This window comes from Corvus kubaryi, unplaced genomic scaffold, assembly GCF_017639235.1.
Source record: "Corvus kubaryi isolate FWS band 111438036 unplaced genomic scaffold, C.kubaryi_AGA036_p1.0 split3-73, whole genome shotgun sequence".
Lineage (NCBI taxonomy): Eukaryota > Metazoa > Chordata > Aves > Passeriformes > Corvidae > Corvus > Corvus kubaryi.
Window position 1 is genome coordinate 43,826,495 of NW_024582091.1, and position 21,248 is coordinate 43,847,742.

At 44.8% G+C, this 21,248-nt stretch overlaps 1 protein-coding gene across 2 annotated transcripts; it reads right to left on the reverse strand.

Annotated features, from left to right (window-relative positions):
* Window positions 1-2,226: 2,226 nt before the first annotated feature.
* TNFAIP3 (TNF alpha induced protein 3) lies at window positions 2,227-18,990 on the reverse strand. 2 transcript variants are annotated; one of them, XM_042016920.1, is made up of 10 exons: window positions 18,913-18,990; window positions 18,494-18,709; window positions 15,019-15,331; window positions 10,679-10,869; window positions 10,306-10,453; window positions 9,943-10,113; window positions 9,013-9,193; window positions 6,664-7,574; window positions 4,591-4,823; window positions 2,227-3,938 (listed from the first exon to the last, which is right to left on the reverse strand). In XM_042016920.1, the coding sequence occupies exons 3-10, from the start codon at window positions 15,329-15,331 to the stop codon at window positions 3,657-3,659; spliced, it is 2,430 nt and encodes an 809-aa protein (XP_041872854.1). In that variant the 5' UTR covers window positions 18,494-18,709; window positions 18,913-18,990; the 3' UTR covers window positions 2,227-3,656. The 2 variants fall into 2 exon arrangements, with proteins under 2 accessions (XP_041872854.1, XP_041872855.1); XM_042016921.1 differs by lacking the exons at window positions 18,494-18,709; window positions 18,913-18,990 and adding an exon at window positions 18,121-18,240.
* Window positions 18,991-21,248: the final 2,258 nt, after the last annotated feature.

The window sequence follows — 21,248 nt, forward strand, 5'->3', positions numbered from 1 at the left end:
TCTAAAGGTATCCCTTCCCCAAATAAAATGAATGTGTAAGCCTGCACAGCAATCCCTTCCTGCACTATATTACAAGGAATTCCAGTACAATACAAGTAGTCATTAAGCCATTTGTTTCATATTGGGATTGTTTAGCCTGGAGAAAAGGAGGTTCAGGAGAGACCTTATCACGCTCTACAACCACATGAAAGGAGGTTGTATCCAGGTGAGAATCAGTCTCTTCTCCCAGGTGAAAGTGACAGGACAAGAGGAAATGGCCTCAAATTGCACCAGGCGAGTTTTAGATTAGGTAATAGGAAAAATTCCCTCACTGAAATGATTATCAGGCATTGGAACAGGCTGCCCAGGAAAATGTTTGAGTCCCCATCCCTGGAAGTGTTCAGAAAAGGTTTGGATGTGGCACCTGGGGATATGGTTTAGTGGTGAGCACATCAAGTGTTAGGTTAACAGTGGAAGTCAGTGATCTTGGAGATTTTTTCCAGTCTTAACAATTGTATGATTCTCTACTAGTTTTGCCTTTCTGCTAAGAAAAAAAACTCTGGCTATCGAAGATATGTGTCTTAGAAAAGAGCCTTCTTTTCTAAGTGAAGTGGTCACAAAAAGGGACACTCCAAATAAAAGTTCTCTCTTGCAGAACAGGAAGGAAAAAATATATGAACTTGAAGAGTTGTCTGGGCAAAGAGCAGAAAGCATCAAGAGGGTCAAAATCCCCTAAGGACATAAGGGAAATACCAGAGTATTTAAAAAAAAAAAGAAAGGCCCCACTAGCTTTAATGTTCCCACACAAGCAACTCACAAGAGACAGGCTGGGCACTCATTTACATCGGAGCTTCAGAATGAGACCAGCCTCATGTGACACAAGGGTTATGAGTAATGGGCCCAGAAAAGAGCAGAGAAAAATCAGTGGGATGTGGGGCATTCGATCTGAAATCCTTCCTCTCTGCAGAAGTTGCAATTAACAGCAAATGGAGTAAATCAGCCTCTTGACACTCAGGGTGTCATGATGGAGGTTCTTTTCAGTGAGCAGGGACTGGTGGCTGCTGAGAGTGGATGCCATGAGCTGCCTCCATTTCCTGCTGCCTGGCTGCAGACATCCCTCCCTATCTTTCCCTGCTCTTTCACCACTGAGGTGTCTGCCTGGTGCAAAGTTCAATGAATCGCAGGGGCATGTGAGTTGCATGAGTTGTAAAGAAGGGAGAAGGTGGGTACTGGTCAACAGAGTCAGATTTTGTGTAAGAGGAATGTGCTGTAGAGATGGCATTGATAGGTCCAGCAGGCTCTGCTCTGGGGGGAGTAGGCTGACTTCTAGGTTGTACGCTCTGAAAGGAGAGGGAAGCTCTGTGAGTGCAAAGGGAGCTGGGCTATGGATTAAAGAGTTAACCAGGACAGACAGCAACTGAGCTGAGAGGACAGCCTCTTGGGAAAGGGTCCTCGACTGCACAGGGATGTTTGCAGCCTTGATTCATATTTTTCTTTCATGTCATGAGCAACACCGAAAAGCCATGATAGCGTACAGTATGGCAAGTGTTTGTATGTATGCCTGTCTAGGCAGAGGTCTGAAACACCCGAGTGCCAGTACAGGAGTTACAGTGCAGAAATCCTCTGGCAGTGAGGCTTGGTTAAGCTGAGCTTGGGATAAGAAGAAAACACTGCTTTCATGTAGTTCTTGGAACAGCAGCTGGCAACTTGCTCTTCACGAGCTACTGAGCAACTCTGATGCCAAGGCTTCCCTGCTGTCCCTGACAGAGGGAAGGTTGTAGGCCTGGCCTGTGCCTTTGGGGCTGCACACACAGCTGGGTGGAGGCTGGGATCATGTGCTGCCATCACCACCTCCCAGGGTAGCACTCAAGCACCACTCACTGGGAATTCCTGAAATAAGGGATGGATGAACAAAGAAAGCTAAATCAAGTCAGTGTAGGTTAGGTTTCGTTGCAGTCTGCTCCTGCACCATGCATACTCTCCCACACTCATTCTTCTGGGGATGAAAATAGTCTGCACCCACAGGAGCCAGCTCCTCACACCCAGGTCCTTCAACAGAGCCAAGAGCTCTTCCTGAGAGAACACCCACTCACAGCAAGTTATCACCTCTTCCAGGCACTTGGCTACATCATCTGCACCAAGGAGCAGTCAGTAACATGCTGAATGGTACTGCTGAACAGGAAGGCTTCCTTCAGGGGGTGTCCCATCCTCAACCGTGCTCTCTTGCGCAGATATAAAAATAACAAATTCAGTCCTTCAATAATTTATTTCTTTATACCACAGAAAGTTTTTCAATTATACATTTAAGTTTGTAACTTCCAACACTAGGGTAAATATATGTTAAAAAAAAACTAGCTGTGCAAATTTCAAATTGCATTGTTTCAAATAATATAAATATTTTAATAAAACATACGTTCACATTAAGGTTCACAAAATATATAAAATTTAACAGAAATACGTCATGAGTTACTTAATTTTTTTTCTTTTTAGAAACTGTTTTTTTTAGTAACTAGAAAAAGATTCTAAACTTGAGAAGCAAGTTAGAAGAGGTATCCAAAATCATAGCAGCAAAACAGGTGCTAAAAACTTAAAAGGTGTGAAAGGAGAAGAGAGAAGCAGGTACCAGGCACAGTGGTAAAGCTGAAGTTCCTAAAGAAAAATTGCAGATTGAGAAGTGGAAGCATAAACTCCAGGAGTAAAATCTCAACCCTGAGGAACTCATGTTACTGAGCTCCAAGCTGTTTGCATGATAACAGAATCACATTAAGGATGACAGAGAGCGTGACAGAAACGGGAGGGAGGATATGAACAGCACACACATACTCCTCCTGACAGTTGCAGTGCAAGAGAGGGAAGAGTCACTCTTGTTTCAGAACTGAACACAAAGGGATTTGGGGTTTTTCTTTGTCTGTTGGAGATAATTCCTTCCACAGAAGTGGGAAATGGCAGGATGCATTTTTGCCATCATATGCATTTCTTCTGTAACTTCTGTCTTTCCAGCTGTCTCGGGATTTGGGAAAGGTTCTAAATGCTGATTAGGTTAAGCTTGTTAAAGGAGCAGACCAGTGCTGGTCTTGTTTCTGGCTGTGGTTTGCTGAGGGCTCTGCAAACACAGACCGCTTGCTGCTATCACCCTAAATGCCTGCGGGAGCTCCCGCCCTGGCGAGCTCTGTAAGAACAGCAAGGACACGGGCAACCCAAACCATGTTTCTTTGGATGTCAGCTGGAAGTTGCATCAGTCTGTCCTGGGTAATCCCATCCAGGAAGGACTTGCCCCTGACTGATGTATGCAGACACAAAAAGGTCCAGCACCTCTGACAGTAGGCATGGGTCCTTGCCTGGGAGAGGGGAGGTATTGAGAAAGAGGCAGAATTGGGAAGTTCTTTGGATTCAAATGCTTCATACTTCCCTCCTGGGAAGTCCAAGAATTAAATATGGCATTGTAAGACCTTAGTCATGAATGAGAGCTCTGTGCAGAAGGCAATGTGACCTTCTCAGCAGTCCTTGTATGCAGTGTTTAGAGGAAGTAGAAATTTATTCCCATTCTTGGGAATAAACATGATCTGAGCAGACAGCTTATGTTTCCCCCCGCTCTCCCACTCCCAGGACTGTTAAGTGTTTTGGACATAGCACCATTTCAGTGAAGGAAGTAGCTGGCATCGCTTTCTTGTTCCCTACTAGCCATAGATCTGTTTGAACTGGTAGCATTCATTGCAGTAGCCGTTGCACTTGGCATTGCCATAGTGATCACAGGCAGGGGCTCGGCAGCGCTGCTTGGGAGGCTCCTGTGCCGCTGGCTCCCTGGCACTCCCCGACGGTGGGAGCTGACTGAGGCGCCGGCACTCCGGGCACAGGTCATCACTTCTGCAGGCCAGGTTGTTTCTACACGAAGCCACACCACATTGTCTCTTCTGGGTACTCAGTGCTGCTCGCTGCACATCTCTGTGCTGCCCTGTTCTCTTGAAAAATAATAAAACACATTGTCAGTCACTGTGCTGGCAGCACAAATGGCTTTTCATTCCCTTTTTACTCTACTCATGGTTTGTATAGGTAATCACTTGGGGATTGCTTGCAGGCGCTTCTACAAAGTGCAATGCCAAGAGCCAAGTCGAGTTTTACCAAAGAAAACCACAAATTCTGTCATTTCTTAGGAAAAAATGTTGGGTTTTTTATCTTTGGCAACCCTCAATTCTAAAAGGACCAAAACAAACCACATAAAATACCTCCATCTGGAACAAAGACAGTCTGTAATGGACTCAATCAAAAATTCAACTTGAACCCCATGATGCAGTTGCACAGCTCTAAGGGTAAGAATGAAAATCCTCCCCAATCAACAAAACAACCCAATTGTAGGTCCAATTGCTTCCACTAAAATTGCTGGCAAAATCCCAGCTGAGGTAAAACTGAGCACGGTCACTGACAACCCTAAAGTGAGAATGACTTTTTAGGAGCACTGCTCAATTGCAGCAGAAAAAATCATGCTCTATGGTTGTCTTTCCATGATAGCTAGGATGCAGTCGAGGATTTTCTAGTATGCATCCCAAGTTGCTCACACAAGAGAAAAACATGCAGCGCTAAACAAGAGGAAGATTTTGAGAAGTTCACACTTACTTCTGGCTGTCTCACCAGCTGCTGTTCTGTCCTTCTGGCTTCTTGGAATCGCTGGTTCTGGGCTATAATGAAGCAGTTCTGGCAGTACCCCTCAAGCATTGTGCTGCCCAGGGTGCCGCAGTCGCGCCGCTGGCAGGACACAGTGTTACGGAAGCCGGCAGCGGAGCTCCCTGTCTCGTCTGCTGCCGAAGACTTCCTCTGAGATCTCCTCTGCTGGCGTAGCAGAACACTGTCTGTAATGCAAAGTATGAACAGGAGGAGTTCGAATGTGCCCAAGAGATTTGATGGCCCACAGCAACTATAAAAAGTTCCCCACCTTAAAAATGAAAATAAATTAAAAAGATCAACTAGCCTCAAGCGTGGGTTTTTGACATCTCTGAGACACCCCCCACTTGGTACATCATTCTTCATGTTATGTAAATAAGGGTGCTAATGCAGCCTGACTTTCATATAAGAAGTTGTTGAAACAGATGATTTGGGAAAAACTTGCCCTAAGTGGGAAACCTGGATCTCACTGAAATTGAGAAAAATTTCATCTTTGACTTCATTTTGACTGTCATCTGTGACCTACCCATTTCAGCCTCCCCCATTTCAGTCACATCAGATTATTGAAGTGGTACAGAGCTTAATAGGAAAAAGTGAATTATACTTTTTAGTCTCATGAAGCAATCTTATATATTCCACAATCAGAAGGAAAAAAAATTTCATTGTGAGCAATGCTGGAAAATAAGTTCTTGCAAGCTGGCATAGAAGTTCCCTAATCTGAATTCATGTGGAAAGCTCATTGTTGTGAAAGATGTCCCTGCCAATGGCAGAGGGGTTGAATTAGATGATCTTTAAAGGTCCCTTCCAACCCAACCTATTCCATGTTTCTTTACTTGTATCGGCAAATTTACCAGCAATAAAACAGTCTGAAGAGATAAGTAATAATTCTCTCTTACTTATGCCTTTCAGGCTCTATACCTAAGGGCTCTTTACCTGTGAAAGAGGGCAGCAGCATGAAAGATGAAGATTTCATGCTGTGATTTATTCACAGATTATTGCCTTTTTGAAGGTCAGTCTTTAAACACATGTGCATGCACATGCATGGTATTACCAAGGAAGACTTCAAGGCAGAGTATAACAATACAGGCCTAAATTACTCCAAAATATCAGCTAATTATCCACAGTCAACTGCTACTTGCTCTGCTTATCAAGGCAACTACAGTGGTTATTCCAGAGCATTATACCTGTTACATCCAGAACAGATACGGATCTTCAAATTCTTCAAAGGTTCTTAAACGCCTTGCTAACATAATGGGTTTTCAGTACCTTCCATACATTTACAGCATTTCCTTCACTGACCTCTACAACTTGTCTAGCTGTGAAGAAAATTCATACCAAACCATAATTGCAGTGGATGCTGGGGAGGTATCAAAACCCACCCCCTTTTGAGTTAGTTTTGCTTCCATCAAAGCTGAAAGGAAGTTTTACGAGAGATTTCACAGATTTCTCACACTGCTGCCATGTGCTCCTTCATGGTTTTGGCTGGGGTAGAGTTAATTTTCTTCACAGTGGCTGGTATGGGGCTCTGTTTTGGATTTGTGCTGAGCACAGGGTGATAATATCGAGATGTTTTTGTTATTGCTGAGCAGGGCTTAGACAGAGCCAAGGCCTTTTCTGCTTTTCATAGTGCCCCGCTGGCAGGGGTGCATGGGAGGCCAGGAGGAAACACAGCCTGAACACCTGCCTGCCCATGGCAAGCAGTGAATTAATTCTTTGTTTGGCTTTGCTTGCATGTGCAGTTTTTGCTTTTCCTATTAAACTCTCTTTATCTCAACCCATGAGTTCTCCAGCTTTAACTCTTCTGATTCTCTACCTGAGCCTGCTGGTGGGAGAGTGAGTGTGTGGGGTTTGGTTGCTGGCTGTTGTTAAACCATAATAATAGGATAACAACAGACAGAAAATCACCTTCTCCTCACACTGTTTTCATCACCCCCTGCCTTTGTATCAGCCAGTGCACACAGAATTTCACAGTTCAAGGAGGTTGATCTGCAGCCAAAGTTTGTCAAAGCTCACTCTATCTCTACTTACCATGGTTTTCCCGGTACTCAAAGAAACACAGCGTGCAAAAACCCTCATTTTGTGATGTCCCAAAAAACTTGCAACCAGGTTTCCTACAGAGGTTGCCTCCCCTGTTCTCCTCAGGAGGCTGTGCTGGTTGTGGGGGCTCCTTGCCATGGCTGTTGGGAGCCTGATAACAGGAGTGCTGGTGGAGGATCTGTGAGATCTGGGACGGGTCTGATGTTGATCTCTGGTGGCAGGTGGGCAGGAAAGCGGGACTGTCATTTGGGGACTGCTCTGTAGACCTTTTGAAGCAAGTGCTGCATATACCATTGAAGGTCCTCTTGGCCTTCTGACAGCACATTTTGCATGTGGCATAGTCTAAGTGTCTCTGGTCATCCAAGTTGTTGCAGGGACCAAGCTGTCTGGAGTTGTAGCAGCGTTCACACAGCCCATTGTGTTGCACATTCAATGTAAAGGGGCAGTCTGGGGTCCTGCACTTCATGGCTGTGGTTTCACTGTACAGGAAAAGGCTCGGAGCGGTTGGAGGTGCAGAGCGAGGCTCTGTTACAGGTCCTTCAGATGTCCATCCCCCAGGTTCACAAATATCCCCACGGGGCAAGCCTGACCCAGGTGCCTTCAGCTTCTCAGGTGCTGCTTTGGAGGTCTGCTTTCTTCCTTTGTTTGCTTGGGACCTCTGCTCAAAGCATTCGTGGCAGTAGGGCTGGGTGTTCACAGACATGTAGAAAGGGCAATTCGGCGTTTCACATTTCATCTGTAAGAGCGAGAGCTGGGAAAGTGACAGTTCCTGTCTATTCCTGGAACACATCTCTCTTCTAGTGGGTTCAGCATTCTCCTGCCACTTCTTGTACTCATGCTGTACCAGCTGAAAGTAATCTTCCACGAGGTTTATTTCTTTGGGTAGGTTGCCTTCATCTAACCTGACAGCCAAAAAAGGAAGATTGCATCAGTGGTTGAAAAGACCAGATGGTGGGGGTGGAAGCAAATACAAGCAATGTGGGAAGGAAATGTAGATTTAGTGCACATCCATATTACTCAGACAGAAGATCTGGGATGTTACACTGTTGCTGTAAATGGAAATAATTTTAAAAGCAGGTGTTCAGTGATGGAGACTTTCACATCTGAAATAAATGTCCCGAAACAATGCTAAACAGAAGTATTCTTAAAAGGCTTTGCTAGGTGAGGGTTTTCTGTCTAAGAGCTGTTTGCACAAAGAATATGGGTAACCTCTCAGAAGCAGAAAGTCCCCCAAATGGTGAATTTCTCTGAGGACCAGTGCTGAACTGAAGAGAGGTTAGAGTAGAAGATGCTTTTCTTCACTAGTCCATACTAAGAACAAGCCCTTCCTACAGTGGGCTCAGCATTCCATGATACAGTTTATCACAAAATCTGCTCCTGCTTCTGCCCTGCTGTGTCTGTATCTACCAGCAGAATTCTTCAAACAAAGTGGGGGGTTTCAGTGTGGTGCGTGCAATGCTACCATCCATCACACCATCCTTACTCTGCCTCCAGCTGCAGGGAAAAGATGAGGAGCTAACATTTCTGGTAATACTCCGGAACACATCCAGGCAGTGGGACTAGGGAAGCTCAAGTGCTACCCTTTATGTGTGCGTGTATCCTTTTGGTAGGAGGACTTCAATTTTCAAGGCCCCTAAACCAGAACCAGTCAACAGCATAAAGATTCCTTTCCATGTGGTAGTGGAATCAAAGACTGAGGATACAGGGAGTTACTTTCCTCCCTCAGTTGTGAGGGGACTGGCTGGACATCGCTGCCAGTGTCCATTAAATATGAGAAGCTGATGTGTCTTGCCAGCTGCTCCCTGTGTGTTACTGATGCTCAACCATCAGGGGGATGAGCAGAGACACCGGTTCCTTCACTGGCCACAGCTTCCTGCCTACTGCCACACGGAACAGCCTAGGGTGTTGAGGCATCTGTGCTAAGACCATACTGCCAAGTACTTTCCCCAGGGCAGTCAAAACTACACCAACTGCCCATTATGCAATGTGCCCTTGCACAAAGCACAAGAGCTTGGGCTAACTAGTTCCTGCATTTAACTACTTTTCAACCACCCTCCTGTGTAATCCAAAACTCAGTGAAACTGATCAAATGGATTTTTTCTTTTAAAATGCTAGTTTCAGTTTGCTAAGTCTGACCACATTTTTGCCTTTAAATTTGAGACAGGCCTCAGCTCATACTATTTCAAAACATATCAACGGTAATGCCAATGTTTCATATTTCAGGTAGTAAACACATGGGTCACCTCAAAGGAAGGAAAGACCAAAAGAAGACACTGGGCTGCCCAGCTTGTCCCACTTTGGTAAAAAATATAACTTTGAGGAAACAGGAATGACACTCACTTTGCAGCATTAATTAGATGAGTTGTACCATGATCCCAGCCTTGCACTGGAATTTCCATCACTATCAAGTAGTCTTTTAGCAGCTGCTCTTTCTCCCTCTCTTCTGCATCTGTCAGAAAGTGCACATTCAAATCCTCAAATCTGCCTTGTTCACTGGTGACCAGAGGGACAGCCCGGATTTCTGTGGAGAAACAAGATGGATTAACACATACACATGCACACATATATATACACACACACACACATAACCAACTAGTCAGGAATAACCATAAAATGCAACACATGGAGATATCACCACTAAATTTTTGAGAGAGAGGAGAACAGCTGGGCAATCAGTTTCTATATGGTACCATGGGGGAGGTCGCAGACACACCTACATCACAAAGTTAGCTCCATGCCACAGTAGTTTTAATGTCCCCACAGCAACTATCTTCTCTATGTGAGCAGCACTGTGGATCTTTGTTTGTTATGCCTTTCTGTGGGATGATGCTGTAACCTGAAACTAGAGAACTGCTGGCCACTCAGAAGTGATGCATTAAAAATGGTAAAGCATATATTTTGTTATTCCTGCCAGGCAGTGGTACCCTGCTGTGAGACTGCATCCTTCAAAGCTTCTTCTCTTATGATGTGATCTGGAAAGGAGGCCAGAACACAATAAAGCAGAGGCTATCCTTTGACTAATTCCAGCCTGCAAGCAGGTGAGTTGCACTCTACTTTCCATCAATACCTTGAAGGTAACATTTAGTTTCTATTCAGATCCACAGACAAAGCTGTTTCTGCTCACATTTTAAGAATGTATTTCAAATTCATCTTTTACATTTATTTAACTTTATAAATGGAAATCTAAACCAGATTATATTTTAAATGCTTTATCAGCACAATGGTTTTGAAGAAGGAACATAAATACCAAACAAGGTACTTGAAAAATACCTGGCCCGCTGTCCTTTAGAGTCACCAGTGGTGTAAAATGCATGTTGTCATAGCCAAGCACAATTGGGTATCTGTAGCATTCTTCAGCTGGCCACAGGAGAGGCAAGTAAACACCACCAACATTCAAAGGAGCAAAACTGGAACCTGACTCTAAGCTTCTAACCACTTTATCTGCATAAAAAAGAAAAAGAAAACACAAATAATATGTGCTACAGGCAAGAGAAAACATATGCTGGGGGTTTTAGAATAATTGCTGAAAACACTGTGTTCTGAAATGCATCTACCTGAAAACAACAGTTGTTGACTAAGACTACTAACACAGGACAAGAGTAACGCAGTGGGATGACCAGCCAGGCAACTCACCTGCAAGGACAATGACGGGCCTTCTGAGGATGTTAGCAAGGATGAAGATGTGGATTTCTTCCAGTGCATTATAAGGAAGCCTGTTTCGAGCCCCAGATATTTCTGGGGAGGTCATTTCAATGAGGTATTCCCACTCCTCCTCCCAGTTCTGAGGAAAGAAACAGTTGTCACCAATGGTTCAAAGACATGGAGGTCAGGAATCAGCTGCAGTACAGCAGTGCTCAAATAACTGCATTTTCCCATTTCCTCCAAAGGAAGACTATTTCTGCTCTCCATTAATGATGGAATCCGTGAAGCCCAAAAGCAAACAGAATCAGCAAGGCAACACTGGTGAGCACTCAGAAAACAGCACCATTCCCTCAGGCTGCCTTACCCGGGTGTCATAATGGAGTCCCGTTTCTACAAACTCCTGGGATTTAACAGCCTCCCGCTGCCAGCGGAGCTTGAAGTTCCGTGTGTCAATCTCCCTGAGAGCACTAAACAATGTTTTTCTTAAGACAAGGTCGATATCTTCAATGCCCCACATGTACTGCGATGCTGCATGCATAAGGCAATTTCCATCACCTGCAACAAAAGAAAGAGTGCATTATTTTCAAATGGCTACTTAAATAAAACACCACAAACCTGTGGGACATAGAATTACACTGCACATATGCATATTCCCTGTGCACTTCTCTCTAAGCCTCAGAGAGAAGGGTTGTATAGAAGGAGACCAGAGTTATGGTCTCTGTTCAGAGACAGAAAGAAAAAACTCCCCTCCCTACTGGTTTTGTCTCTGTACCAGTCCAAGTTAAGCTGTCATTCAGCAATGCCCCTTACCTATCTTACTTAACTTTGACTGGTATCACACACTAAATTTTTGGGTCAACTACAAATGTCAAACACAGCTGAAATAGCTTCTTAAACACAACGAAGTCATAAAATTACAAAAGAAGATGTAAATCTCCCTCGTTGGTGTTTATACAAATATACACCAAATGGCATGGGGTTGAAATAATGAAAGCCATTAAGAAAATATTACAGTAACACCAAGCCTCACATCCCCTGATGAGCACTGCTTGGCACTTGGCTGTTCTTGATGGAGGAATTGTAATAAAAAAGGAGACAGAAAGGGAGTGGCAGGCGATTTATGTAAAGCAATCATAGGAACACCTCTGGCCTTCCTCTCAGAAATGATAGTGTGTTGGGTGTTTACGTGTATTACTTAGAGGGCTGTTTTTCAGAATCCAAAATTAGAACTAAGTAAATGAAAGACAGTGATTCCATTTTCATTTACGCAATCTCCTTGCATTGAAAAATTCCTCTTTCCATGTAGGAAGGATTGTGATATTCTTCAGTTTCAGAGAAACTGAGACTCAGAGGAGATAACTAACTTAATTAAAAGGTTTGACAAAAAATATATCTATATCTGGGTTTCGAATTCTATCTCTAGCCATCTTCTTCAAAAGGGGATGTCTCCCCTGAAAGGGAGACATAAAGAATCATTATTGTCATATCCTCAGATGCAAAACTAGGTCTGATGTTTACTACAGTGGTAAACAGATTCACCCAATGTTAAGAAACCACAGCAATTTTTTTGGAATAGAAGACATCAACCCTGGTAAAGCTACTAGATTTTTTCTCATGTGAAAAAAAACCCAAACAAACCCACCCAAAGAACTCCCACAAAAGAATTAAACCCAGTTTGCCACACACATTATGAGTTCAATTACACCATTGTGAACACTTTTGCTACTTATTCTGTGAAACTGCAGAGAAAAGCCTACAATAGACCCCAGTTCCTGAGTAAGATATAATTTGAAATCTACTCAATGCTTCATAAATTGTTATGGGATTGGTGGATATCAGGTTCCTGCAACTGCCTTCTGGTTTCTGAATGCTGTCTTGCAAAGCTTACTTCAATTCTGCAGACTGCTTACTTGAGCTCAAATATCAGGGAGCAACAAAGACGACAGAAAAACTGACTGGGTTTCCTTCTGACCAAGAAAGATGACATATTAATCCCATTAAAATTTTCCCTTTGCAAAATCTAGAGCAAAGATAAGATTAAATTTTTTCTCTCTCTGAGAGCTCACTTTCGGTTCTTTATTGAGAAGCACTGCCCAAAATTCCTTACACAGCACTTGGAATTCCCCCACACCGTTTGACTAGCAATTGAGCAACAGTTGTACTTTTTGTTCTGCGGGGTGCAGCGTAGCCTCCCTCGGACTTTCCCAGGGGGTGTGGCTGGGGGAGCTGGAATGACTGCCAATTCATTATACAAGTGAAATCTCTACAGCCAAAAGATGCTGGAATTTTTAAATTTAAAAGAAGGAAAAAAACCCAAACAGTTTCGATTTTTGTACCTCCTACCGCTTTCCTTCTATCCTCCATTCTCAGATTTCTGCAAAGAAATATGTGGTGATTCAAAACAGCTTTTTTTAATTAAGAAAACCCCACCACTCCACAGATTCACAAACATATTAGGTAAAATGTACATCAAAAGATCCTGTAGGAGATACTTACTCTGTTTTCAACAACTACAACCTTGATCAGAAAAACCCCAGAATTTTCTGAAGAAAGCCCACTGTTGACTGAAAGAATTAACATATTCCTCCCACATCTATAGGTTAAGCAGCTAAATGCTTAAAGAAATATTTTTTATGCCACATGGGAGGAAAAAAAAAGTTACTTTCTGGAATAATACAGGGCTTCTCCAGGCTTCTGCACTTCTTTCAGAGATCCTCTCCTACTGTCCAACCTACCTTCCTTCTCCTGCAAAGGTCCTTCAATGCAACTACTTTGCATAACCCACAGGTTTCCAAAGACACTCCTACTCATGCACTTAATGACCCCAAAGCACTGAACTGAAGCCAAGTTCTTCGTCGGCACAGTGTATGGGGAGACCACAAACCGAGTCCTTGCTTTGCTTTCCCTCAATCTACCCTAATATTTCAGCATCTCGTATACTGGTGTGCCTGCTCACAGGCGGGATCCAAGTCCATGCTACTCCCACCTGTAACACTTGCCGATGGTCATGAGACAAAGAAAGAGGTCAGTGTTACTGAATGTAACGTGGTCACCACAAGGGTCTGTCCAGGCAGCCTTAATCCCTGCAGGATTTCTATTGACAAGAGAGGGGGGGATTCTAAAACTGTTACTCTTTGCCCCAGGCAAAAATTGTGCACATTGTCCATTTTTCTAGAAAATCTGTTAGAGTGAAGTTTTTAAGATGCAACACTTGGAGTGATGTTACCTTCCCAGCATCTGCAAAGTGCTGTCTGCCCTAGCTGCAACTCCAGTCCTTCCAAAGCTCAAGATTCTGCAACGTCTGTGCACACCCCAACTGCAGTCATGAGAATTTTACACCAATGCAGAGGCAGCCCAAAAAGCCCACCAAAAGGTCAATGCCTCTACAACAGTTACAGACGCACATCGGGATCAGGCTTTAGGTTGCACAGTGACATCTACCTATTTTTAAGGCTTCTGTATAACACAGCTGTGTACAATCAGACTGAGAAATATGGCAGAACTTGGAAAGGGAACAATGTGGACTAGGAAGATAAGTATAGAAGCAGATATGAAAAGAAGCAACCATAGAACACAACATGGACTTCAACAAGGCTGCAGGTCCACCACACCCAGTGTTTCTGTAACTGCTGTGATCTGCTCCTTGAGCAAAGAATATGTATTTTCCATCTTCTTGAAGTCCTCACCGTCCCAGTCTATTCTTCCTGGTTAGGGACAACCTGTGCTGTAAGGAATCCTGGGTCCAAGTTTGCAGCTGCGTGACTGTAAGTCATAGCCATTACCGAATCTTTCCTCCACTGAATGTGAAATGCCCGGTGACTCTTACAGTCATGTGCCAAGGTTTCCTGCTCAGGACTGTGGACAAATGCAACCCGTTCAGGAAATCTTGGCGCTACTTCTGCACCTTTTCCTTTGTAGCACTTGATGCAATACACACACAAAGTAACCCAAAAGCCAAGTCCTGAAACCAGCACTGACTGTTGAAAGAAAAGGGCACTGCAAACTTTGTGTTGCACAAAGATGGGTGTCAGTCACACCCATGGGGGCTACTGGTGGGCCCTGAGAGAAGGTGAGAGCTGGCAAACCCCAGCAGGTAGCTGAGGATGAGGGAGCAGCCCTAGTGTGGGGTGCTAACCCCAGGGACAGCAGCATCAGGTTCCCAGAGGCTCCATGTTCTGAGTGCTATTGCTGTCACTGTTCTTAAAGTTGGATCAGCAAGCAAACCCTGCCTGCCAGCAGGGGTTACTGGAAGGATATTAGCTTCTGCTAAATATACATGGGAATGCATCCCTGTCACTCAAAGCATCTGAAGGCTCCTCTTGCCTGGCATTAAAGGATGTTTGGTGCTTCCGACGAGGCTGCCGACATGTAGCAGTCAGATTCGTGGGAAGGCGGTGGGTTCCAAATCAAGTTTCCCTGCCTTTTTCTTGACTCTGAAGTGCCACAGCTTACCAACATTATTAAAATATCTGTGAAATTTCTACGGTATTCACATACTGTGGTATGGGCAGGGGTCTGCTACAGCCTCAGGGCAGTACCTCACATGGAAAGAATTTTAATTTACAAAACTAAGATTAAAAGGCAGCACATTTTTAAAGCCATGTGCTTCTGTTTCAGTAATGTGAACTCAGATGCTATTAATAATGTTACCTACATTCGTAGAACCCATTTTACTGTGAGTGCAAAGACCTGCTCATAACTTACCATTAGTCTTCAAAGGAACAAGTCTCCGAACTTCCCTGCACCAGTTGAGCTTCCTCTGGCGCTCCAGTGAAGTCTGGGTAGCCTGGTCAGTCAGGGACTTCTGAAGCGTTTCCCGAAACTGTGGACAAAACTGGCACATTCTGAACATTTCTATGGTATATCTGTGCATAGTCCTGAAGTGATGAATTATTCCACCGGGAGGTTTGACTAGATCCTCAGGTGTCCTCTCTCTGATCTTCATAGCCTTCAGCATATTGCTCTGATACAAAGCTTGAGGAAGGATGTGTTGGCCAGCCATGTTTCTAGAAGACATCTGAAATGAAAGAGGATCCTTTTATTGCCATGTTAGTGTCCCTCTACCACAGTGCTATCACTTCTGCAGAGACTGAGAAGACACTTTCAGGGGCTGGATTCTGGATGCAGTTTTGCCTAAAACGAGCACAGAGTGGATGCAGTCCAACTGAGCCTTTCATAAATAATGTTTGTTTAAAGCTCATATTCACTAACTTTTCTGCATTACTCAGATATAGGCAGTGATCATCTTATCCCACTCATTTGCTGATATAATTGACTGTGATATTAAAGAGGATTTATTCATAAGTAAGGAAACTGCATCATCATTCAAAAGAAAGCGCATTTAAATCAAAATAAAGATAAGAGAAGGCAAGATCAAGGGAAGGGAAAATTATCCTGGAAACGTAACTAATTGATAATTGCACAGCATAATCCCATATGCACTTGCTGAATTTCAGCACATTTCAAGCTCTTGCTTTGATAACATGCCAAAAGAAAGCAGATAGTGACCATTCAGATTTCCACAGCCCAGACATTCTGAGAAGTGATGGTCAGTAGAGTACAGAAAGAGCCCAAAGAATTGCAAGCTGTTCTAGTATCAGTCCCATACTTACAGTGGCCAGATACGGTAGATGAGGAATTTGCCACTCAAGGAACAGACTTAGGCTACTTTTCTTGAGGCTCTTTGTATTTTGTGAGTGGTAGAGCTACAGCACAGAGGTGCTTGTGCCATGTGTGGGGGTGCAGACTGCAGTGCCACTATTACTCAGTGGTAAGCCAACAGAGCTGAAAAAGCATTTCCACTTGGCTCAAAACCCCCAATATCTTTCCACAGTAGGACATGTAATGTTTACTGCCCTGCATCCCTTTTTCAGTAACTCTGGCCTCATGGGGTGCAGCAGGAAGAACATAAAAAGAAACCCATAACCTCAAACCCTCTACACTCTATGAAATACTTATTCAGAGCACACTTACTTTGTGGCTAGTTAGAGCCAATGTAGGTACAACATCCCTCAGAACTCCCGTGCGCTACAGTACAAACAACAATAACCTGTTTTTACGTGGAGGGGCTCTCCACACTGTCCACAAACATTCCTGCTTTGTTTAAAAACAAAGCAAAGTTTGTATCAAGACAAATAAAAGTATGCATGCTGAACATGTTTCGAGTATAGCTAGTCACATTAGGAGAACCCACCATTGTGATTATGTGTCTAGGGACAAGTATCAAGCCACACACGTGTATCAATCTACGGACATCAAGTACAGGGAAACAAGAAACAACCAAAAATTGTTTATGCAACTATTAGGAAGTTTTCTCATGCAGATAGGAGTCAGGAGGCACAGGGAGAGGAAGAAGAACTCCAGTCTGACAGAGTGACTGGGAAGGCATTCCCAGGTCTATGGAGGCAGAAAACCCCTCTTGCACAGAAGGACTTCAGCACCTCCTTCCCCACAGGGAAACATCTCCTTACTCCTCTTTACCCAGACACTTCCATTGGCAACATCCACCTCCAAATGCCCAGCCAAAGCTTTGGAAAAGACCCTCTCAGGGTGAAAGGGGACCTCAAACTCCAGGTGCCAAGAGCTGACCTCTATAACCTCTCTGAGAACCAGCTGATGGAGACGTACAGTGGACATCCTGAAAAGCCCTGAACAGAGGCAGATGAAACAGGCGATGCTACAAAGTTCTACTTTAGGGCAATGTCATTCACACACCCTACAACACAGGGCTGTGACATCTTGCACATATGGAAAAGCTTTCCTTTAGGTAATAGAGATGGCATGTTCTTATCATTCCCCCACCAGCATACAGCCTTAAAATGAAAATAACACATTTTCTCATCCACTCTCTTCGCCAGTATAGTTTTAACACATGCTATTTACGTAATCCTGTATTTAAATGTATGAATGATTCTCAAAAGGAAATATAAACAACCCCTTACTAATCTATATAATAACCACAGCTCTACTTTGCTCTGAGATGACCAAAATACTGAATTCCTTACTTATGTTAGTAGAAACATTGAGTCAATGGGATTTTTTACACAAATAAAGACTAATCACATGACTAAGCACTACCGGCACGGACCCTTGAAATGGTTATTTCCAGCTTTAAGTAACAAAAAGTACTGAGTTTACAGAAGTACTCACTGAAACAACATCATTCGATACTATGTTCTACAGACATTTTTCCCCCTCCACATGTGGAAATTACTGCCTATGCTATTTAGAGTCATAAATGTCAATCAAGGCAAAAGCCAAGCAACCCTTATTTTCAAAATCAATGGGATGAAACAAACAGAACTCAATAGCCATTTAAGTTGGAGATTTAAAAGTAGAAAACCGACCTACAGTTATTATTTTACAGTCTACTGTGCTTTGTTGTGTGTTATGCTACTTTAACGTTCTGACAAGTAATGACTAGGAATTCCCAGAAAGGAACAGCTGTAAACAATAATTAGAGACAGCATCCTTTCCAAACGTGTAATACTGAGGATGCTGGGCTCGGGAAAGCTGAATAATGTTCTGAGATCTGCCAATGGTTTCATAAAGTTATTTTAATTTTCTGTCCTCTATTTGAGAAAACGGCAATTAATAAACTTCTCCATAAAGTGCTAAAACTCCTAAAATAAATATGCTTAATACCTTTTAAGCCCCCATAGATTTTTTCTGCCTGGGTCTTTGCTCGGTACAACCCAAAACATAGTATTACTCTTCACCAAATCAGAAGATGAGGACCGAGGGTCTTTTAAATCCCACAGGACTGGTTTACCCACAGTAAGTGTTCCGCGTTCTTCGTTCCCTGACCTACTGCTCTGCTGGAGGCTGGGTATGCAAGGTGGAAAGGACACAATACGGCCCGCCAGCTTCCCAGGAGAAGGACCCGAAGCCCCAGGGCGGACTTCCCCGCGGCCGCCGGCGCTCGGAGCAAGCCCGGCCGCACCGCACCGCGCCCGCTCTGCCTCTGCCTCCGCGTCGCGGCGCCCGTGGAGCCCCGGGGCCGGGCCGGGCCGGCAGCAGCGGGCACAGCGTCACCGCCCGGCCGGCGGCGGCCAGCGCCAGCCGGAGCCGGCACACGGGGCACGGCCGAGCCCCGCCGCCAGACCCGCCTGGTCCCCCGAGGCGGCCTCCTGCAAACGCGCCCGGGGCTCCGCCGTGCCCTGCCCAGAGCGGCGCTCACCTCTCCGCGGCGGGCTCCTCCTCCGGCCGATCCTGCCGTGACTCCTGCTCAGCAGCGAGGCTGGGGCGATGGGGCGCAGCCGCGCTCGGGATCCATCAACCCCCACCGTGCCGGGGCTCCTTCCTTCCCTTCTCTCCCCGCCGGAGCTGCTGCTGCTGCTGCTGCCGCCGCTGCGGAATGAAGGGCTGAGCCCAGCCTCTTGTTTTTTTTCCCTTTCTGTTTAAGCGCCCGGGTGAAAAAAAAAAAAAAAAAAAAAGAGAGAGCGAGAGACTGAAAACACAACACAAAAAACCCCAGCGGGGATTTCCACCGGCAGAGCGCAGGGACTTTCCGGCCTGTGACAACCGCCGCGGCCCTGCCGCCGCCAGGGGGCGCCGCCGCCGGGCAGCCCCGCGGCCTCCCCGCCCGCCGTGACTCACCCACGGGAATTTCGGGAGCCGGGATGGCAGTTCTTCCTTCCTTATTCCTTTCCCCTCGGGCAGGAGGTTGCCCATCCCGTCCCGCAGGCTTCGCTCCGCTCACGGGCCGGCCCGGTGCCGAGTGGCCGGGTCGGGAACAGCTCTGTGTCCCTGCGCAGAGCGGCGGGGCCCCGGCCGTGCCCCGCACCCCCTGAAGGCCGGCACTGAGAGGCGGCTGCCCCGGGAGCCCTTCCCGTGTCCTCAGTCCCACGGGCACGCGTGGCAAGCGCCTGCCCTGGCACACAGGTCTCGGGCTGCTGGTGCCCGGGTGTAGATGCCCACACCCCTGCCCCAGCATCCCAGCAGGACAGGAAGGGAGCCCGTCCCATGGAAAGTATTGCTCTTCCCGACGGTTTTCAGACCCAAGCAAGTATTTATTTTTTTCGTTTAGCTTGTACGTGCTCCACAGTTTTGGCTCTGTATTTTAAGTAACCACAAGTGACTTCATTTCTTTAATTAGAGGTTAGGCCGATATGTAATCCCATAATCCCATATGCTGGCATTTTTGGCAGGAGATGTCAATGTGCTTTAATCCAGCCCTGCTCGAGGTAAGATTGTTGTAGTTAAGGGGCAGAACAGTGGGCTAAAGCTATCAAGTCAGGGAGATCTTAGTGTCTGAATATGTTTGTAAATTATTGACTGCAGCTAGCAGCTTGTAGGAATCATTAAATTTAATTATTGTAAACAATTCATTCATACCTTTAAACAATGTCCTAATATCTGTGCAGTGAAAAAATTCACTGAATAAAACCCCAATATGTAAGGGCTGCTAATATGATTAATGGATGGGATTTATGCTGGAAAAGGGGCAGTTTTTTGCTCAACATCCTTGCAATCTGAAGGCACCCAGAGATGAAAGCAGTGCAACAAAGTTTCTTGCAGTATTGAAAGACTTCATCTTCCCAGATGATGAGCTCCTCCTGCCTGTTCCTGAGTATCCACCCCTCCCACGGGCAGGATGAGAAGCCGGGGTTGCTGCACACCTCGAAATCAGGTCTTAAATATTGACTCCTTCAGAGAACAGGTGGATTTTGGAAGAGTTCAGCCTTGAACTCCTTCACCTCACCTCCAGCAGCAGCAGCTGGCTCAGATCATGCACTTGTGTCACACAACAGGGTTATGTGGCAACATGATCTTTCCCAGGGTTTACAGGCCTGTGCTGGCTCTGCACAACATGCCATCCTTCTCCTCTGCCTTTGTTCAAAAAGAAGTCGGGGATATGGCTGGAAAAATAATGATCCCTTCCAATTTTTTTTTTCTCTTCTCCTTGGAGAGTTTTCTTTTAAAGATTTTTGTGTGTTGTTTTTCTTTCTTCTTCCCTCTCCCCCCTTTCCCCCCCCCGCCCCCCCAGCCTCTCTGATGCCTTGGAAAGTATAGTTGGGTAGGAAGGCTCTGCATTTAATGATTGATAGCCTGAGGGGTGTCTAAGATCCAGGGGACTGGATATCTGAAGGAACTGGGCCTGAGTGATTCCTTGCATAACTAGGGCAGCATCTGTGCTGTGATTTACACAGTGTATGTTTCTGTCAGCATCTTGCAGTTCCCTTCTCCTGGACATTTTCCCCTGTTCGCTCATGGGGACTGAGGTAGCAGATTACTGAAGTGATCTGGTTAGAGGAAAAAAAACCTTAAAAATATATTTGTTTTTATCCAAAACATTTCTCTCATGTGATATGAAGCCCAGCACCTCACAGAGTTTTACAGAGAGTATTTGAAGTGATGGAGGGTTTCACAGTGGAGTAGGAATGATGAGCTAAGGTAGGAAGTAGGGAAAAAAGAGCTGACTTGTACCCTGCTTTGCTTATGAAACTGCAGCAAGTAGATTCACAAGTGGTCCTAGCCATGGTGGAGATGCTGAGACCCAGGAAAACCTGAAAAGGCAACAGCTTATTTTTTGTTTTCTAAATGGTAAGCACGTCTGAATGTTAATAATTACTGTTTACACCTTGATAAACTGAAAGTTGATTGCACATTGCTACAGCTGATGTTTATCAAACAGGTCTGAGCAGGATGGCAGGAATTCATTTGATCTGAATTTGCACAGCACAAAATGAAGTTCTGTCTTGTCAACCATAACTCCTAGGCAATATGGATATGCATTAAAAACATCAGGAACATCAATAATTATAGAATGCATGAATGTACAGTCCTCTTTTCTGAATGATTCCTGGGGGTTTTTTTGTAGTTATACCCTATAGTTTATCTCATAATTTATGGTATAATGCTTATATTTCATAAAATATAAACATATATACATAAGTATAAAGTCAAGGAAAATTTGCTTCTTTGAAGTGTGT

What these genes read in the sequence shown, in the direction of transcription:
- TNFAIP3 (XM_042016920.1), bottom strand. Translation starts at nt 15,331, where the DNA reads ATGTCTTCTAGAAACATGGCTGGCCAACACATCCTTCCTCAAGCTTTG. An exon ending in GACTCCATTATGACACCCGG is followed by an intron (nt 10,454 to 10,678) that starts GTAAGGCAGCCT and finishes TTCTTTCCTCAG; the next exon opens with AACTGGGAGGAGGAGTGGGA. An exon ending in TCTAAAGGACAGCGGGCCAG is followed by an intron (nt 9,194 to 9,942) that starts GTATTTTTCAAG and finishes GTTTCTCCACAG; the next exon opens with AAATCCGGGCTGTCCCTCTG.